This window comes from Contarinia nasturtii, unplaced genomic scaffold (assembly GCF_009176525.2).
Source record: "Contarinia nasturtii isolate CC-2019 unplaced genomic scaffold, AAFC_CNas_1.1 Cnas_scaffold_78, whole genome shotgun sequence".
Taxonomy (NCBI): domain Eukaryota; kingdom Metazoa; phylum Arthropoda; class Insecta; order Diptera; family Cecidomyiidae; genus Contarinia; species Contarinia nasturtii.
In genome coordinates this window covers 5,149,738-5,171,286 of record NW_022197436.1, presented here as the reverse complement: position 1 = coordinate 5,171,286, position 21,549 = coordinate 5,149,738, and the positions used below count along the sequence as shown (strand labels likewise).

Genomic DNA, 21,549 nt, shown 5'->3' with positions numbered 1-21,549 from the left:
ACGAAAACAAGGAGAAATTTGTGGCCGGCCGGAACGGCACCCCGCACCATGACACTTGACACATTTTGAAATCGTTCAACGAATAAATCATCTTCAGGAATGTCCTCAATTGACGCTGCATAAATGCGATCATTTTGCGCATTGAGACTCGGCATCAAACGGAACAACTTTTCATCTGAGAAAACAATGTTTGAGGTTGCGGCCCGGCGTAGCAGTTATTTGCATTTCCGCTTTCTGTCTTGCTTATTTTTTATTGTTAAACCGTGTTTTCGGTTTTTTTTAATGGTTTCACTCCAAAATCTTCTTTCAACACTCGTCGCATTGAAGTGTGACTGATAATGTGCTCACGAGCCAAGATTCCGGCGCTTCTTTTGTTGTTCCGACGAATTTTCTTTCGTACTTTTTTGACCAGATCTCTTGTTCGTACAGATTTTTTTGTGCGATGAATAATTAACAAATTGATATTGTCGGTCTGAAGCCGCCGAAAAATATCCACTTGTCGCAAACCTTTTTTGTGCAAATTCAAAACGATTTGACGTTTCACATCCGTTATTGTTGCAAAGTAAATAAGAACTGCGTAATAATGTGCATCATCACAGTGCGTAGCCAAAACATGAATAAACATTAGGGTGCATCGATTTTTTATTTTTGAAAATGAAAGAAACGGCTAGTGCGGCTTTTGTAGACCTGGTCGAGAGTAACAACTTTTGTTCTGGCACTTTGGCCTACCTAAGGCTAATTTTGGCGCGGTCGATTTGAAGTTCGACATTTTTCAAATGAATTTTTTTCAATAAATTTGTATGAAAGTGAATTGGTTTTAGTATTGTTGTAGATAGTATTAGAGGAGCTCAATAAGATAGGCCCATCACAAAAATGCACTTTTCATTTTTTAGGAAAAAAAGTTGCAACGAAATTTTTTTTCGCCCATCGATTTTCAAAAAAGTCATCCAAAACATATGCTTCCGTCAATATTTTTGCTCAAAATTCATGGTTTTTTTGAATTCCGCATGCCCAATTTACTAAAGCACCATGACTCGCCGCAAACCTTTTTCCTGCAAACTTTTCTTCAGAACTCATTCGTCAATCAGAGCATTGGATTTCATACAAAATGTAAAAAATTTCGCTTAAATGTTCACACATCGACTTGAAATTTTACACGGAGCTAAAATTTGATGAAAAATTACCAAAGCCAAAAAATAATTTCATTCTGTTGTTGACTTGTCGACTAGAATTATGTTTAGTATATGTCAACAAAATGAATTTTTGTTTTTTCATTCGGAACCATTACACTAATCACATCCTGTTTATATTCTGGTATTAACTAGTAATTATGAAGTACCTTTAGCCACGTATTCATAATTTTCATTTTTGTCCCTTTTTGCACTTTGCTGCACCTTCAAAATGTAATCCTAGCAAAATAGCGCCCTGGAAATTATATTTTTGTCAAATTTTCTACATTTTTTTGTGTATATTGACTTTAATTTGTTTTAAAATACATGACTGTGAGCCGAAAATTGAAATATACCAAATCGATCGGAAATGATAAAAAAATGATGCTAATATTTAGTGCCCAATTAGTGCTTATGATGAGTGACACCATCTATTGAATAGTTTTCATAAAAATATCTGAAATATCTTAAGGCACCAATTAAGCACTAAATGTTGGCATCATTTTCCTAATCATTTCGGATCGATTTAGTATTTTTGAAATTTTGACCCTCCAACCACGTAAGGGTTGAAGTTTCAAAATCGTCATAGGGTGAAGCACTAAATCTAAAAATTGTTCAGGGATTTAGTGCTTAATTGGTGCCTCTCAATACCGCTTAAAGTAAAATCAGTGCTTCAATAGTGAACTCGAAATCGTATATTACTTTTACGGGTTGAAATGATAAAAGGGTAAATAAAAGAAAGAGTTTTTATCAAAACTCTTGCGAAAATGGTATTAATGGCAAGCACCAATTAAGCACTAAATATTGGCATAGTTGATTTTTTGACCCCCCAAAAAAATAAATTAATGTGATTGAGGTAAAATGAAAATGGCGATTAATGGTACCAATGGAAGGCACTAATTAAACACTAAATCTTGACACCAAAAGAGGATGATTTTTTCATCGATGCCCAAAAACCCACCTCCAAAAGAGGGGATGACGGGAAACCATGTCCAATCGGAGGCACTAATTATTATGAAATTTCTTTAAACTTTGTGAGATTATTCATAATTGATAAGAAAATAATATTAACAAGTTTTCACGGCGATTTGAGTTACTGCAACCAAACATAGACCATAACTTCAGTGTATTCCCAAATTTTTGGTTCCATGGGACGTTAGACGAATATACAGTCAACTATGATTAAAGTCGATTTTAGTTATACTTTGCTATATTAATATAGTCAAATAAAGTCAAATAAATCAACTTAAAATGACTTCGATCTCAGTCGGCTTTATCTGACAACGTCCCAAAAAAGCCAGTCTGGGCTGTTCACCTGTTTACCCAAGTCCCATTTGGATTTTGATCTCAAATCTGATCTAGATAAAAAAAATGATCTAAAAAAACACTGCTAATTGAGCACTAAATTTTGACATCATGAGTTTTTAATTTTTTATGATATTTTAAAATTTTGAAAAAACTTCCCCTCACCCCAAAACAAGACCCCCACATTTTCATGTCACCAAGTGGAGCACCAATTTTTATTTTTGTGGCACCAAATGGCACCAATTAAGCACTAAATCCCTATATATAGGTTTAAAGTCGCGCACTAAAAACTGTCCCCCTGGTGAGAATTCACTCCTGGACCTGGCGCATTTTTTTTTTAAACCGTTGTCATAGTCGTGTTTCTATAACCATCCTACAGAGGTTATGGGGGTAAGATTTTGATTCTCCCAAAAATGTCAAAATCGTACCACTCTAACGTGCATTTACCCAATTTAGAGACATTTATGCCACCGCAATGAAATCCCAACTAAAGAGCTAGATGGTGGCGACAGTGGTGATGGGATTTTTAAATTTATTTGAACGACACCATGTTACTGTACTTGTCCATTATAACGTTCATCCAACAGACGGAATGTTCACTACAGTGGACTTAAACGATTTGAACCGTCAATGTGAACTAGATCAAGTATAGAACTACACCAGTAATGTGCGAAGGGGGGGGGTTTACCCCCCCCTGTGATTTGGATGGGACAAAAATTTTTCGTGAAAATTATTCGAATTTGCTAGGGTTTTTCACGAAAAAAGTGAAGACCTTTTTTTTTTTTTTTTTTAGCTCATCAATGTAGAAAATTGAAGAAAATTCTTTCAATTTGCTACGGTTTTTGGTTCCGAGAGATTTTTTCCCGATTTGCTAGGGTTTTTCGCGGAGAAAATTCTTTCGATTTGCTAGGGATTTTCGTCTCAAAAAGTGACTTCCAAAAAAAAAAAAAAAAAAAAAACGAAAATTTGTCTGATTTGCTAGAGAATTTTTTGTTTTTGAAAAATCACCCCCCCCTGTAAAATGTAGCTCGCACATTACTGAACTACACATAGGATCATATACGATGAATATGGATTACAAAGTATGTTTCAAATGTCACGTCTGGGAAAATTCGTAACGAACCAATTTTTTGTTCAAAATTTAACTTTTTTTTATTTGAAAAAAAATTTGTGAATACCGATTTTTTTATTGTAGATCGAAAGAGCACCCAATTTTGAACCAATGTGCACATTTTTTAAAACCAACATTTTTCAAAATTTGAAAAAGCGTGTATTTGGCCGACCACCTTTTTAAGATTTTTTTTAATAACCAACTACAACATGCTGGGATTTTATAATTCTTGTTCACTTTAAGAACTGATCTCAGTGAACATTTGAACGCGTTATTATAACGCGTTACACCGTTTTTTTTAGTGTATCGTTTACACTTTTATGTCGACACTTTTGTATGGAAGTTTTACACTACTTTTATGGTGTATATTTTACACTGATAGTGTATAGCAAGTCATGTATACCATTACACCACAGATAAATACTTTACACCAAAATCATTGTCCGAAATACATTGCAAAAACCCCAATATTTATGAAATTAATTCATTTTAATATTCTTGAAGATGTGATTACAAACATGTCCTCCATATTTCCATACTTCACACGACAAAAATTATCAAAAATATGGCTGCAGTGTATATTTTCCCTTTTTTCAGTGTATTGATTACACTGGATATTTTTGGTTGAATCGGCACACTATTTTCGGTGTAAGGTGTACACACCAAAAGTCTGATGTATATTTTTCACTACTTACGGTATTGGTGTATATTATGCTCCAAAATCCAGTGATTTATCTATACCATGCGTGTTTAATTTACACTAGATGATAGTGACGCACTGCGTTACTTAAATTTCGTGTATATTTTTCCTGTAAAATTTAATTTCAAGGTTTCTTTTACACTAAATATCGCAGTGTATTTAATACACCGAAATTTACACCAAAAAATGGTAAAAATACGTTAAATAATTCAAATTTTGCTTGAATACACCAAAATTGGGCAAATACACCGAAATTTTTTGCGATTTTACACTACTTTGCCCACTGAGATATCCCATTATTCGGACCCAGAGAATTGGGGCAATCTTTTTGAGAAATTGGTTTGATTTTTTGAAGAAGAAAATGAATGAAAACATTTGTGCAATTAGTTTTGAATAGATTTGGTGACCATATATACTACAAATTCACCGTAACTTTCATTCCACTTCGTCACATAAGCAATTTGAAGTAGCTTTAATTAGATAAGATAATTAGAAATTTCTTCTTTCTTTTCTAAAGAACCTTGTCAAATCAATATGGTTCTCTGTCACTCCCATGAAAATTAACATTTGAGTTTGACAGCTGCGAACTTTTTGAATTGAAAATGCTAAAGAATTTGTCGAACGCAAACAAAAAACTCTAATTTAATGAAAAAAATGATATAAGTACAAAACACTTCTTTGGAAGTTCCCACTGTAAGGCAACGCAATTTTAAAAATGTTGATGTATTTGATTACAAGCGTCACTGAAAATTTATATCAGATCATTTTCAGATCTGATGTGCAATATTGCGTCACAGTGGGAACTTCCAAAGAAGTGTTTTGTACTTATTTATATAAATATTCATTTATTTATTACAACAAACCACCAAGGCAAAGGAGCGCTGTTAGGTGCAGTTATTATTATGGATTATTGTTTAAAACGAATTAGAATTTTTAATTTAGTTCAGGTTGTGTAATCTTTCGACATTTTCGAAATATTACTTAGTGTAGCAGGCAAGTAATTAATTATTTACTTTCAGTTTTGATGGCTTCGATTTCGAATAAATCAGGCACTACTGTAACCACCCAAGAAACAAACCCAGGAATCTCATCTCAATTCAAAAAGCATTGTTTACATTTTTTACATACAAAAAACTTGAATATATGGCTAGCCTCACAGCTGTCTGTATGAATCATACATAGTTTACTAAAACATATGTCGGTGATTGGATACAATTTCACGATTTTATAAATATTGTCTAATTTATTCGGCAAATTATTATAATTATTATTAATATTATTATTATCACTATTATTACTATTATAAATATTAATAATAATATTGTTCATACAGGAACAGAGCTCTCACTAAATGTGCATATATGTAGCATATTTCAACGTCGATTTGACCGAAACCTTATTTTGAAAATAGATTTATTTATTAATTATTATATTATCAATAAATTGGAATGATATGAAAATAAGTAAACAACGTATTTATTATCATTGTAAGTTATTAACTTAAATTATTCTTGCTTCATTTGAATGTGTGAGTGAAATAAAAACACTATATACCAAAAAACACAAACAGCAAACATCGATTTACAAATCTTGAAATCTGTTTATGTATTGATGTTTCGTACAGCTGTATATGAATCGGTTGGAACATTTATGACCTCCATTTTTTAATAGCTAGCGAAGTGGCATAAAAAGTGGAAATAAATTTTATGAACTAAATGTTTTTATTATATGAACTCATGTTGAATATTTACTTATATAAAATTCCAGATAATGTTTATTCTAACCGATTCATAAAAAATCTTTTCATTTTGAATTAGAAGATTTTTTGTAATTTCTATGGAAAAAAAACATTTGAAATGGCAATACAAAATAATCGAATACATACAATCAATAAAAACATAAGAAACATGATACTTTGTGTGTTGATATAAATAAAGAGCAAGGGGAAACGTAAAGAATTTGGAAAGGAGAAACATTACATTATGTAGCAAGACTTTCAATCTATTTTTTCACGATATGAGTGAATATATTTTCTTCATTGTCAAATTTTTTCACATCTCATAATCATATTTTTAAAGTTATTTTTTATAAGTTACCTATTATTTTTTTGCAAAAATATTACATTTTGATTGACATCCTATTCTGAAAAAGATTACCATCAGTTGATTATATACAAACTCAAAACAGAGTTGTTCGAACTCACATCAAGTGAACAGTGAACACACACAAATGTAACACAAACATATGCGCAAAGTACGTAAAAAACTTTCAAAATGAAACAAAAGCCATTTGGCCAGAGTTGAATCATTTGTAATCGAATGTAAACACACACAGTTAGTGCTCACGCTGATACTAATACAAAAGCATTGAATAAGTAAACTGATCTGTAGATACAATGATATATTTTTTTACCTCGTCGAAAAATTATAAGTTATTCATTATTGAATATATTCAAACAAATATATAAATAAAATTTCGTTACAAAAATATGTTTGCTATAATAGGTATTTTCATAAATTCAAGTAATTCTAAAAGTGGGGAAAAATTCTCGTGAAATTTTTCAATTTCGAAAGATTTCAATGACACTACGATATTATCATATAAACTCAATTCATATATTTAACACATTCAAACTATTTGAATCTGGTCGTTCAATCACCTATATAGCAATTATTACTAGAGATTACTCGTTTACAAACATTTCGTTTGTGATGCGTAATTACGTTAAATTTTGATTTACGAAGTAAAAAAGAAATATATAGAAAAACGAAATGCATTCACTTTGCAAGTAACACATATGTTATTCTCTGTATAGCTGTATGCGTGCGTGTAAAGTATATATAATAAATCTGCACGGAGTGGGAACAAGCATAGAGAACAGCTGACTCTTATATTCGGGCTATTTTTGTATACAAGCAAATGCATGTATCAGACCAGTCAGTTGAAATACAGCTGTTGAAGAGAATAGAATCGTAGAAAGTGAATACCATACAATACAATAAAATACAAAAAGTTGTAAATATATAAAACAGATAAATAAAAACTGAAATTTGAAAATAATACAAGACCAAGTGTTGTGTAATTTAAATTAAAAATATTTTTATACTTCAAAATACACAACAACTCTTCTTATAATGCGTTGATTCATCATAAATTTAGTGAGTAATTTTTTACATTCAAAAATTCACAAATCATTCATCCGAGAGATCAATGTGAGTTCTGGATTTTGGAATCATCTACTCTTTGATATTTTTTTTTTGTTTTATTTAGGGAATGAGTTTTGCTTTTTCATATTTAAAAACAATAATAAATTTATTATAATTCTCTCTCTTAAAGAGCATTTAGTTAAGAAGTCTTCAATACTATTTCGTGTTAACTTTCAAGTTACATCTTTAATGTATTTGAACGATAGAGGAATGAGTTCGCATTGAGTATGCTTTAATTTTGAATTTCAACAATATATTTGAAAAAATGTTGCACCGTCTGGAAATTCAGACAACAATGACAATAATTAAAGATTATCTGTGAAACAGGAACTATTTACGCCAAAATCATATAGTGTTAATAAAATTGAGGTCCCCTTTCAGAAGTTTTTAGTTTTCTATATTTGAATACTTTGTATGATATTATTCATATTATTGTGAAGTGAAACATTTTTATTGGTTGGTCTAAATCATGTCTTCCAAACAACAAATATTTAAATTACGAATGTCAAATGAACTTCAGTTGATCAATTTTGCAAAAAAGAATAAATATACAGGGTGGCGCATATAATAGGGCCACTCTTAGGGGGTGGGAATTTTGAAAAACCCTTCGGGGATATGTTGGAGGTAAAAAATAAAAAATGTGACCCCTGGGTTTTTGACTCCCCGACCTGGGGTTGATATGGGCAGGATCCTAAAAAATTTCTCTCGTCATTCTGAACAACTTTGTAGTACATTATTTTTTGATCCGATGAACTTTTGAAAAATTTGGGGCACTCCCACCCCCCGGGGAAATATTCAAAATTCTGCTCAGATAGAATTTTTTTATTTTTTACCCCCAACATACCCCCAAAGAGTTTTTCAAAATTCCCACCCCCATGAGAGTGGCCCTATTATATGCGCCACCCTGTATATAAAGATATAATGATAAAATTTTCATTACATTTTTCTTCAACCATCATGAAGCTCGGCTAATATACTCGTGTATATATGAAAGGTTTAGTATGTCATACTTGATACAAAATCAAATAAAACATCTCTAAAAATTTGATTCTGGTACATGTGTTTTTTCTCAGTAAGATATACATCAGCAATTTGGTGTAGCCTTTTTCTTAAGATTTCTGAATTCCTTTATGTACACCCCCTCTATAGGAAGCCTTCAGGCGTTTGTAATAATGAAATTTTGCTTTTGGGCGCATTTAAAAATATATTGCATATGGTTACATCATCTTAAAACTTTGGGAATATTAATGTTAAATTTATTATATGTTTGTATCAGGAGTTAAAAGTTACCCAGAATTTACGTCGTTAAATTGTCCTTCGGTATGCACTCAATTCATTTTCTAGCATAATTGAATTACGCATATAGCATATTTTGTACATTCATAAATAATATGGTTTACCCCGATATTAGTACTCTGTTATTTTCTGTGTGTCAAAACTTCTAGGAAGTCTTTTTTCTGCTTCAAAATTAAGGCTCCTAAAGTATTACAGTGACATAATTATAAGAAGTATATTTTCAAATGCAAAATCCAAAATATAGAAATATAAAAAGTCAGTGCAGCAACGCTGAATAAATTTTTTTGAGAAAAATACATTACAGGTCGGTTTTAGCTTTATCATGAACAGTGATTAGAATGAGGCTAGCGATATATCGTGATACTATTGATAGTACGATATGAATACATTTCAATTTTGTGACAACAACAATTTGGCTCTTCAATATTTTCCCACAAATGTGGACTAAAATATCAAAATAGAGCTCCATATTTGAGGGAAAATATTAAATTGAAATGTCCCAAATAGCATGATATTCATATCGTACTATCAATAGTATCACGATATATCACTAGCATCATTCTAATCACTAATCATGAAGAGAACTACGATAGTCTCAATAGTCAACGCCACCAGGCGTTGGTTCGATTTTTTTAATTTCAGTAAATACCTTTTATGAAATGTAGCATTTTTTTCAAATCTGTTCCTTTAATTTTCATAATATTTATTTAAAGTATAAAATTTTCTCTAAACTTGAAAGCGCAAATGTGTTACTTAATTTCATTTTAACATAATGACGCGTCTATATTTTGAATCCACCTGCAGAAACGATTAGCTGTCATACATTTTCTTTTGAAAAAGACCACCCAAACAAATGTTAAATTATGCTTGCATTTAATCAACATTCAAATGAACGAAAGTGAATAAAAAAGAAGCTATACGAAGTCTTTTTTAATGAAAAATCTTAATTAAGACAGTCAAATCTCAACTGATATTCAAAGCGTCAAAAAACATTAATTTCCGAAGATTAATCTAAGTGAAGAAAGCTCGATGAATTTCGATTATCCACGCTAAGATGTTATCCACCAAACTAGAAAAGTAGAAAAATAGAAGTAAAAACTAGCATAAACTTGCACAAAACGAAGCCCACTTCACACTAATCTGGGTACATTTTGTATGTAAAACTACCAAGAGAACCAACTTCACGCACTAGAAAAACTAGTTTTGTGGTTGTCCCCTTGATCCACGCCATCTCTGATATGAACCATTGAACATAATTTATTATTAAATCTTAAAAAGTAAAAACAATGGTTCATAGATAAGGTGGCATGATATTTATGTTTTATAAGGATAGTCTTAGGTTAAAGTAGTTTTAGCAATAGTACCTTACTCTATAGTTCAGTAATTTTTGGTGTAGGGCGGCGCCACTGTATGTACATTTAAACTAACGCCATCTAACGTGTTTGATAATTTTTTTCTCCAAAAAAGTGGCAATATAACCCGTCTTTGCTTTTAGTCCTGGGACTGAAGTAAAATTTAGTTGTTCCACTTGATCTTTAATCACTTATTTTTTCTTTCAATTTTTCTATAACATTTAGATCACCGAGAACTGTAAAAAAGTGGCCAAACAGTAAATATTTATGGACAAATTTGAATACAAATAACTGCATATAAAAACAGTCCGTAATCATTCTTACAGACACAGCAGAAAATTCACGAAGAAAGCAATATTTCAAGACAACGAAAAAAGCTAATGACGAATCATGATTTATTTTGTTTTTATATGATATTTTTATTTGTATAACTAGATACAATTTAATACTTTAGAAGGTTGCACTATTATTGCACTTTTATTGATTTATCATAATCACCCCGCCACTGAATCAGCCAATCTCAAAATTCTGAATTTTCTATTGGAATTGAAAAAGTTAGGATCAAGAATCAAAAATGGTTCCTCAACAGTCTCAAGATGGCATTACAGCGGTTTCACAATCAATTATTGAATCCAAAGAGGAAAGAGATTTGGTAACCGTAGATGATCAAGAAGGAAATTTAACAGTCTTTGGATCCCAGCAAGTAAAAGAGACTTCAAACACACCATACACCGATGCAACTCAGGTTAGTATTTTTTTTCTTTTGAATGGGAATATTAAAGTTGATTTACGTAAATATATTAATCAATGAAAAAACAAACTATAAAATGAGTTGATCAAATATTTCAACGGGTAATATTTTGTTCTCGGAAATATGTTTGCCAAGCTTAGACATGAAACACTTCATTAAAAAGACCTAGCTAGTTATAATTTATCCCCTTCTTGTCCTTATTTTGATGGGATGTTCCCAAATAATAAACTCCGTGTCCTTCATACTAAAATTCGTCTTACCTGGTTACAATTATAACAAATTTCAAATGAAAGAACAACCCCATTTACTTTTACTATAACATGGTTCCAAAGTACAGAGAGGGTCAAGTTATTCAAAATTTTGTCAATTTTGAGTAAAAATCTACTTCAAAATCAATGTATTTTTTTATATAGAAAAAAACTATTCTTATATAAAGCCAAGGACCCACTGAACTCGATTCTTAATCATTCTCTTGAATTCCTGAACTTGTTCTATACTAGTGCCTATAATGCACAGATTAATTTACATTTCAAACCTAAGAGGTAATAAGACGACATTTGAACAAGTTATGAAGAGTAAACATGCCAGGAATAAAAAGGATATTGGTGCGTCATCACGTAGAATTGCAAAAGTTTGAAACAAAGTATGTCAAAAAAATAATAATAATAAGGTACAGAAAAACCAGTGTAATGTAGTGTCTAATTCACAATTTGATAAGATCCGATAATCGAAAGGATAATAAACTCTAGGTGTTCCTTGAAACGCATGCGCGTTCTAGTTTTGAGATAGTATTGTCTGCTACTGAAAATTTCAACACAAATATAATGGAAAATTGACAACAACACAAAGAAAGAAAATTTAAGGATACTGGTCTCAAAATTACAAAAGTTCAGAAACGTTTATTCATAAACTATATAATATGAGATACCAATGATTCAAACAAAATATTTTCGATATTTAGAAATTTTGAAATGCTTTGAAATGTTTGTGTTTTAATTTATAATGCAACAAATCAACACTAATTCCCCAAAATATTACTAGCCTTTTGCGAGTTTGCAAGTTTGCACTACCAGTAAAAACAATATTTCTTCATTATTGCAAAGACTTCGCAAAACGCTCTCAATAAAAAAAAGTCATACGTTTTAAAAATAATTCGAACAATAACCTCAACTAAGAATTCGTCTCTTTACTGTTTGAGGACGCTGAGAAGCAGACATATGTGATGTATTCGACCACATAACAAAAGTGTTGGAGAAGGATCTATGTACAACTTTTGGATGCTTAACATAAAGATCAAGAATATATTATATAGAGAGACTCAAAAAATAAGCATAAGCTTATATACACAAATCTACTAGATATTTTGACAGATTTTGTTGAAAATGATGAAAAAGTGTATTTGAAAATGCAAAGCAAATTTTTATTAGTAGAATAAATGGTGTTTAGAAAGAAATGGTAGACCAGAGGGAAAAAAATCTAGTTTGATAGTTTCGACAGTTCGTAAAAGGCGATGAATTTTTTTCCAATGAACTCTTGACAATTTTTTCAACGTTAAATTCAGTTTGCATTTATTTTCATATCAAAAATATATAAAACAAAAATGTATTACATTCCATATCACATTACTTTTTCGAATGTAGCACTAATAATAACAACGCATTAATAGATATAAATATTGATCTCTACATGTTATGATGTTTAATATATATTCGGATCGAATATTGTTAAATAAAGAGATAAAGTGAGAACAAGCGTGTCTTTAGCAAAACACATTTTTTATCATGTACACACATACATATATAATTCCATGCAAGATGGAAAATAACATGAGGAATATGTATGGTAGTACGACGCCCTGGAATATCACCAAAAGAAAGAACGAAAGCGTCTGTATAAGATCAATGGCCGGCTGCAAGGATAAATACTAAAGTAATAAAAACAAGCCAAAACATCAACAAACGTAGGGAATTGGAATGATGAAAAAAAAAATTAAGCGAAACAGAGAACCAACTATATCAAAATGAAAAAGACGTAGTTTTTTCTTTAGTATGAGAGAGCATACATATAAAATATCTGTGAAGTATACAGAGCATCAAAAACAACCTCATATAAAAACACAAGAAAAAACTGACTCACACATGAACAAAATACACCGAAGCAAACAAATAAACAAACCAATAAGCGAATGAAACAAATTGTTTTCTTGGGCATAATATTTGTCTGTGATATGCCACAGCAATATACTAGGTAGAGAATCGTATATTTACAGTACGGTCTGAATACACATATACAGTAATGTGTTTCAAATGAACACATATTGTCCAACACAATATCAAAATTTGCAAGCCAAATGAAAACCAACTAATGTTTTCATTCTGTTATATTTTTTATAATTATTATACATTTTCATCTTGTTTTGTTTATTTATATTTTTCTAGTTTAATCTCAAAGAGTTAATATAGCCAAAAGAATACGAAAATTACAGAATTTATTAAATTCGTAAAGTCAATGACATTTAAAATTTAAATTGAAGAATTTTGAAAAAAAAAAAAAAATAATAATAATAAATAAAATTTACACTCCGATGCATCGGAAATAATTGTAAATAAAAAAGAATTAGATCTTCAACCTCGAGATTCCATGAACAAAGAAAAGTCAGAAAAGTATTTTCGCGGAAAATTCGAATTTTTCATCACTAATACAAAAGTTTCAAACTAATTTGTAAGTTGTTAAAATGAAAAGACTTAGATACGAAAGATTAAATCTTATACTATATAAATTCCCTCTCCCCTCTTACATACATTTATATTTTCTTTATTCTGACAGATAAATGGAGTTTCAATGATTTTTTAATCAATAAAACAAAATTATTTTTTTCAACCAAGTAAAAAGCAAAGTTTATTTCCTAATATGTCAGATTTAGAAATGTCAAAACAGGGAAATTTTCAATGAAAAACAGTAGCCATGATTCATTTTGGACGCGGAAGTATGTAATATTGTCGACCCCGTTCGTAGATATTGCTAGCTGGTAACTTGTATGATTCCGAGGTGTCAAATCTTTAATATAATCAAAAATACTTCGGAACTTTGAATTGAAAGGTGTCTTGCTATTATTATTAGGTGCATGAGACAAAAAATAATAACATTTCAAATATTTTATGCTACTCTTCAGAATACATATTCGTGGGCAACCCTGCTCGAACTATTTCCGGTTATATATCACCTGCAACTATATTATTTTCCAATAACGTAGTATATTTTTAGCGTGGTGCAAATATTTTGCAGTTTTTAGATTATCTTAATTGTTATTTTGAAGAAAAATACCCACAATGGTAGCTACGTTTTTAGTATATTTAATTCTATCAAAAAACGTTCACCTTAAATATTATATGCATTGTAGTAAGTTCAACAACTCTAGCTTCATGTTGCTAGTCTGTCATGTAAAATACTGACATTTCGTCAGCCATATGTTCAGTGCTTGAAAATAGAATTTAAAATAACCTCGATAAAATATTTCAAGTTCAGAATTTATACTCAATGATTTATCTATCATAAATCTCATCATTCCAGAACTTCAAGTAGTGATTTCAAATGCAGCTGCTACAATTATTGACTCATTTACTCATTTAATAGTAATATGATTTATTTTTCAGCAACACAACTTATTTCATACAAAATATTTTTGTAAAGCTATATAAATTTTTAATCCAAATGAAAGGAATAAAAAGTAAGACGCAAAAAACGTAAATACGCATTTTCATGCAGAATGCCAATATAAAGCTAACAAATGTAAACATTTGTAAATGCATTCTCGTAAGCAGCAACGTAGAAAAATAATAAGACAAAGACAGAAAAATAGAGCTCAAGTATATAATATATTAGGTATTGTGAATATGCTTCATTTTCAAGTATATATACATATACAAACAAACATCTATATATGTTTGTTTCGTTTGTATATGTGTATACGAATATACATACAATTTAATGTACATATACATACGATATACATTTATCACTTCCATTTCAAAAGTATAAAGACGCTCACATTTCAAGCGATAATATTTCACTGCGCATTTCGTGAAAATAGATGGTTTGCTTATGTGAAATTAATCCATTTGATATTTTGGTTCCGCATTTCATATTGGCAATTTCTCGTAACGGTAAACGACATTTCATCCCTACACTCGAAAACAAATTCATGTTTAGGTCCATAAAACTTCAGATCCTTAGTTAATAGAAAGTCGTTAGAAGAAGAGAAAGTTGTAAGAGCGACAAAAAAGAAAAATAATTTATGCAGAAAAAGGGATGAATAGCATTTTCCATAAAATATTATTTATTAAAAAAATCTCATCAGAAAATTCATTCAAAAACTGTTCGTAATGAATTCAAAAAAATTGTATTTACATGGAATTAAAGAAAAATTAATGAATAATTTTATTAATTTTGTTTATTTGTAGACAAAAAAGCACAGCCCTGGTCACGTGAAACGACCTATGAATCCTTTTATGGTATGGAGTCAAATCGAGCGTCGGAAAATTTGTCAAAAAACACCGGATATGTAAGACTCAGCTTTTTACTTTACAGCACATATAATCGTAGAAAAATTGAACGCGAATATTTTGCAATTCACTATATTTCATATATTTATAAGATTTTTTAAAAAGACTCCTTCACTTGCGCATATATTCCCTTTCTTATTCAATCATGAATAAATCCTGATGATTTCCTTGAGTGAAGATGTTTTCTTCCATAATTGTATTTCATAAATAATTTGAATGGACGTTAAATAGTTATTTCAATTAAATAAATACAAAAAAATATAATATTCTAGAGAAATTCGAGGTATGATTGAATAGAAAATGAAATGAACACAAGTACCAGACATTATATTGAGAAATTCTCAGCCAGCTGGTTTTTTATCATTATTATACTGATTACTAAAAATGGTGTGAATGATGTAATTTTTTTTTTGATAAGAATTCATTTTTTACAACAAAAGTATTCAAAAAAAGACCTATAAATAGATTAACGACGATTGAAACGTACAATTATTTTTATGCTTTTATTCCAAATATCTTAGGCATAATGCTTTGATTTCAAAAAAACTGGGAAGTAAATGGAAATCATTATCAGCTATTGAAAAGCAACCATTCATCGAAGAGGCTGAACGATTGCGTCAATTCCATTCGAAAGAATATCCCGACTACAAGTACCGTCCAAAAAAGAAACTACAGAAAGGATCAAAAGCTGCGACTGTCTGTTCTGCAACATCGAATTTCAAGAAAAATACTACATCGTCAAGTTCATTGTCCAACTCCAGCACAGATACGATTGTTGACCGCAAGCAACTCCATCACAAATACAATAGCAGTGGAAATCGTATATCGAGAAAGAAGAATACAGCTACATCAACTAAAATAACCGAAACAAATAAAATTGGCACAGGAATTCATTTGCAATCTATTTCTTTGAACAACGATCTAACAAATTTTGCTAATAATAAATTGCATTGTATGCTTGGCTATGATCTTATTCCAAATTCACCTGAGAGCGCCAGTTTTTTTGATGAGAACTCATTAATTTCCACAAGGCCAGACTCACTGGAGAATATTCTTTTCGAACCAAACAAAAAGATTGGTATCATTGATGACACCACTTATTGTGTTATGAACGATTTAGATTGTTTTGGAAATGAAGAGAATCGAAATCTTCAAATTGGCATTGATGACATGTATCAACAAATGACAGATATTGATGAAAGTAAAATTATAAAATCACCATTTGTCGATGACACAAAGTTATCGGAACCTAAGTACGCCTACGATATGGAAAATATTCATGAAATCCTAAGTGTTGATGCCAATCTCAATTCAGCCAGTCGTTCATATTTAAAAAGCAATACCAGTATGAATATGACAGCATGTAACAGTAATTTTTACAATAATTGTACAAGCACCAATTATGCAACAAACTTCAAGAACAATATAAATAAACCATTCGCCACTATCGATCCAAACCAGATATTTGTTAAGATGCCAATGCCTGCCATTGCAAATGAAAATGCATACAATGGTCGCCGATGTAGTAGCACTACTATGTGTGCACCAATTGGTATTAATTTTTTGCAAGATGAATTCACTACTGTCATTGCAAATGATTTTGATATGGGATTTGATTTAAACACCTATGACCTTGATGAGCAAAATAATGAATCCTCTAGTTCAGGAAGTCATCTTGCATTCTCTTGCACTGATCCGAACATTTTATCTGATATACCAAGTCGTTATCTGACTGCATTGAACAACATTCAAAATGAAAATATGTAGGTGAAGAAGAACATAAACTAACTTTCTTCCATTATGGACTCTCAATCTTTAATTTTTTTTTAGAAAAACAATATCCCACAAACAATGCAAGAGAAATGCATTTGCAAGAAGAAAATCAATGAACATTTTTAACTACAAATAATGTTTAAGTATTAATATCTTTATAAATATAAATATATATAAAACAAAACATCAGGCCCTAAGTGAGTAAATGAAAAAAAATTAAACTATATAACATGAAATGATCACACAGAAAAATTTGGCGTCATTAGTTGACATTACAACTATCAACCAGTGTCGGTAAAATTCTCAAGTGTTTCACTTTGCAGATTTTTTAATTTGATAAAAGATTGTTGGCATGATTTCCATCCATATGTTTGAAATCAGTAAAAATGGAGGGCCTCTCAGTGAAAATGGAGGGTGACACACCAAAATCAATACTCTGTTCTTGTAGCTTATAGAGTAAATGAATCAATTTTTTATACTTCGATATATTTATACATAAAAAAGAACAGACGAAAAGATAAAGTATGTGATAAAATTGTTAATTGATAACTGATGATAATGCATGTTTTTTAAATACCTTTTAATGGAACGAATGTAGATATTTGGACGATAGAAACCGTTTCGTGATTTTTTTTTTGTAATTCTCACCAATCATTACTTATTTCCTCGCATTGTGACATATTTTACTATAGATACTAGTTGGAACATATTTACTTTACAAACGGTGCTTTTTAATTCTGAGTAAACTGTGAAAATATCATCTATTCAGGAGAAAATTCATTTTACAAATATATTTTTCTTCCTTTTCTGATAATAATCTCATGCAGTAGGTTTAGTTTCAGACATTTGAAAAAAGAAAACAACAGAATATGCATGCCATCACACAAAAATAATTTTATAATCATAAATATATTTAATATAAATATTTATCAAACTTTTTAATGGTTTGATTTTTGTACATGATCGATAGTAAGTTCAATTTTTCTAAATCAAAAGAGCGGAAAAAAGTAAATTATTTACAAATTATAAAGTAGAATACTATACTCGATAAGAATGTCGAATTTTCATAAAAATACTGCCACATCGTACAGAAAATATTTGTGTGATAGAAGGTCTATCATCGTAATAAAAAGAAGGTTGTTATGTGGTACAGAATTCACTTTCAATTTCAAGTGCAGTTCTTGTTAACTTTTCTTATACTATATGAAATTTGAAAAAAAAACCGTTTACACAACAGAAGTGAAACAAAAAAGTAATAAAATGGTTGAAAAAAGATTCCTATTAATTAATACAGAGAAAAATTTAAGCGTTGATACGTATGAGAGTGAGTCCGAATATTTTTGTTAATTCGCCGATTGCTACTAAGAGTTTTTGTGATTCTAAAAGAAGTCAGTAAATTTTGGTGTTTACTGGGGTGATCCAAATTGCAAAAGTTTGAGTAAACTTCGCTCCCCATATCCATCCGTATATTTGTAATAAACAGTGTTTTCTATATCGATTTCACTGACCCGTAGAATAGCTGAAAATGATAAATTCAGCCGGATATAAGAACCCAAATGCGTATTGCGACCGCATCTGCTGCTTGCGTTTCTCATATCTGGCCGAATTTATCGTTTTCATTTATTTCACGGATACCGATATCGATATAGCAAACATAGGATATACTTCATATTATAAAACTCTATTATGTAAATTATGGAAATCGGTGAATATTTTATGAAAAACTGATTTTTTGGATGAAAGTACATTCTTGTGCTCGCCAGAGTATCATTATTTGCTGCTGCTCAGCAAATAACTGAGAGCTGAGTAATGCTGAACTCGTACGACTAACGCATACGAAACGGATGCACGATACATATTCCCATTTCGCTTCGTATGTGCTGCCGTTGACGCTATTGCCGCTGCTGTTTCACTTACGCGTAAAATACAACGGCATCAACGGTAACACACTATACCAGCGAACATACGAAGTGAAGGAGAATATATGAGAGACTGAGAGCAAAAACAGCACGTCGCATTTCATCTCTTGCTTTCACTTCGTATGTTCGCTGGTATAATGTGGTACCGTTGATGCCGTTGTATTTTACGAGTAAGTGAAACAGCAGCGGCTATAGCGTCAACGGCAGCACATACGAAGCGAAAGGGGAATATGTATCGTGCATCCGTTTCGTATGCGTTAGTCGTACGAGTTCAGCATTACTCAGCTCTCAGTCATATGCTGAGCAGCAGCAAATAATGATACTCTGGTGCTCGCAGGAAAGAAATGTCAACGAAAACATAATAATAAATAATAATTACTATATTAATTCAAAAAAATATCAAACCTTTTTGAGAAAATGGAAATCATACAAAAATGTTTACAGGAAAACAACAAGACCAAAACAGCAAAATGATGAACATAAAAACTGATCTCGCGAAAAGTTTCCCTTTCTCCAAAAACAAGACTTCGTTCATTGATTTCTTTTTTCATTTTAACTCGGAAAATTCCAATGAATTTGTTCGATTTCAAATTCTGTGGAATAGTAACCAATTTTATACTTTTTTACGTAAATTCATATTTCATGTGAATTAAGGAACGAAAAATTTGTTTGTGTGTTTATCGTAAATTTTTGAATTAATCGTAAATATGATATCGTTTTATTTTATACAAATGTAAACATAATAATAAAAACAAACATAATGAATAGCAGGGTCTGTCGTTATCTGACGCCATCGTCGTTCATCCAACCACACACTAAATCGAATGTGTTATTTGTAAAATAAAGTGCACATTCCGGTTTTATGACTTTTATACAAAAAAGAGCGCTATCTTTGAATTTAGACATCTACTGAAATAGACATAAAAATGTGATGAAATCTGTGAAAGTTTCACGTCTTCATGATATCACACAGGCATGTCTCCATATTTTTTGTTATTTTTGTATGGAATGTGAGTCAAAAATTATTTTTATGTCAAAACTAAGTTAGTTCAGTTCCAACGGTTCAGTTTCGATTTTTCCATGCCAAATACATATTCTACTAATGGATTACTATTTTTGCGAATTTTAAAAGTGCTCAAAGTTCTCTATTTTGGTACTTTAGATGTCCAAGTTCAGATAGACAGTGTTGCTTAAATTTTTATAGACAATGTGGCTGACTACGGCCCTGCTTAAAAGCCATTTCTACGACAATTTATTTTGTCGCAGATTTAAAGAAATAAAAAGTATGGAAGATTTTTTTGCGTGAATTTAAACGGGCAGATCTCCGAAATTGTCACATGCTCAGATTTTAATAATATTATAAATGTAGTAGATTTTTTTTTAAATAAACGAGAAAAGAACCATGTTTATTCCTTTTAATGTGCTTTTTCAGCAGTCTTCTTGAGTCTGAATGCAGAAAAGAACATTTTAAATATTTCAACTAATGCAAAAGAACTTCATTTGGATGGCTTAGATTTCCACGCTTGTAGTACTTTGTCGTTGCCAATGTTGTACTTGGTGTAGTTACTGATGGGTTTATAGATGAATCTTGTGGTGATTGTGAAGAACCATCCTTAAGAATTGCTGCACATTTCCAATGTTTCAAGTAATTCACTATAATAAAATAAACGTTATAATTATTGTTATAAAGTGTATTTAAAAAAAACTATACTTTTCCACATTCGAACGGAACCGTCATCTCCTGAAGATGAAAGAATAGTGCCGGTTAAATTCCAAGAAACTCTCCAAACGGTACAACTATGATCAGAAAATCGTGACATAATTTGCACTTCCAGGCGAGATGTACCACTTGCTTCACTAAATATTCAAAATATTCCAAAGATTTTAACGTTTGGTGGTCAGCTTAATGTTAGATAAAAGGAGGATTATAGGCATAAATAAGCAGAGTTTATTGAATAGCGTATTGATGTTGATGTATAGTCAACTTTCTAACTGAATATTTTTCTCTCTCTTTTTTTTTTCATTGCAACGTTGAAAATTACTAAAATTACTCTCAAGTATGGCACTGAGTTTTATCGCAACCATATGCTCGGTAAGTGCGTTGACAGTTGTTTGTTGAGAATTAAATACGTAGCAAGTTACGAGCTTTCAATCAAAATAAAACAAACAACAATCTATTTATAATATAAAAAACTAATTCATACGGATTTGGCGGGCACCATTCGATCACAGGATAGGTAGTAGGGTGCAGCGTTTTTTTAATTATGATGAATAAAATTATGTACACTAGGGTGCCTAGTTTTTAAAAAAATATTATGTACACCCCCATAACCTATGTGGACAGATCCCAGGAGAACAGGATAGGTAGTCAATTTCCGGTCGATGTCAATTTTCGAAAAATCGTA

General features: G+C 30.8%; 1 protein-coding gene and 1 long non-coding RNA gene across 7 annotated transcripts; one reads left to right on the top strand and one right to left on the bottom strand.

Annotated features, from left to right (window-relative positions):
- The first annotated feature begins 6,900 nt into the window (after positions 1-6,900).
- LOC116337215 lies at positions 6,901-20,549 on the top strand. 6 transcript variants are annotated; one of them, XM_031761635.1, is made up of 6 exons: positions 6,901-7,443; positions 10,365-10,396; positions 10,466-10,884; positions 15,351-15,451; positions 15,974-17,215; positions 17,283-20,549. In XM_031761635.1, exons 3-6 carry the CDS (start codon positions 10,714-10,716, stop codon positions 17,359-17,361), a joined length of 1,593 nt encoding a protein of 530 aa, XP_031617495.1. In that variant the 5' UTR covers positions 6,901-7,443; positions 10,365-10,396; positions 10,466-10,713; the 3' UTR covers positions 17,362-20,549. The 6 variants fall into 6 exon arrangements, with proteins under 6 accessions (XP_031617495.1, XP_031617505.1, XP_031617475.1 ...); XM_031761645.1 differs by having other exon boundaries at positions 6,901-7,497; XM_031761615.1 differs by having other exon boundaries at positions 10,365-10,884.
- Positions 19,809-21,205, bottom strand: LOC116337249. Its single transcript, XR_004200793.1, has 2 exons — positions 20,856-21,205; positions 19,809-20,797 (listed from the first exon to the last, which is right to left on the bottom strand). It is a non-coding gene; the product is annotated as an uncharacterized LOC116337249 (long non-coding RNA).
- Between the last annotated feature and the right edge of the window lie 344 nt (positions 21,206-21,549).

What these genes read in the sequence shown, in the direction of transcription:
- LOC116337215 (XM_031761635.1), top strand. Translation starts at nt 10,714, where the DNA reads ATGGTTCCTCAACAGTCTCAAGATGGCATTACAGCGGTTTCACAATCA. An exon ending in CATACACCGATGCAACTCAG is followed by an intron (nt 10,885 to 15,350) that starts GTTAGTATTTTT and finishes GTTTATTTGTAG; the next exon opens with ACAAAAAAGCACAGCCCTGG. An exon ending in TGTCAAAAAACACCGGATAT is followed by an intron (nt 15,452 to 15,973) that starts GTAAGACTCAGC and finishes CAAATATCTTAG; the next exon opens with GCATAATGCTTTGATTTCAA.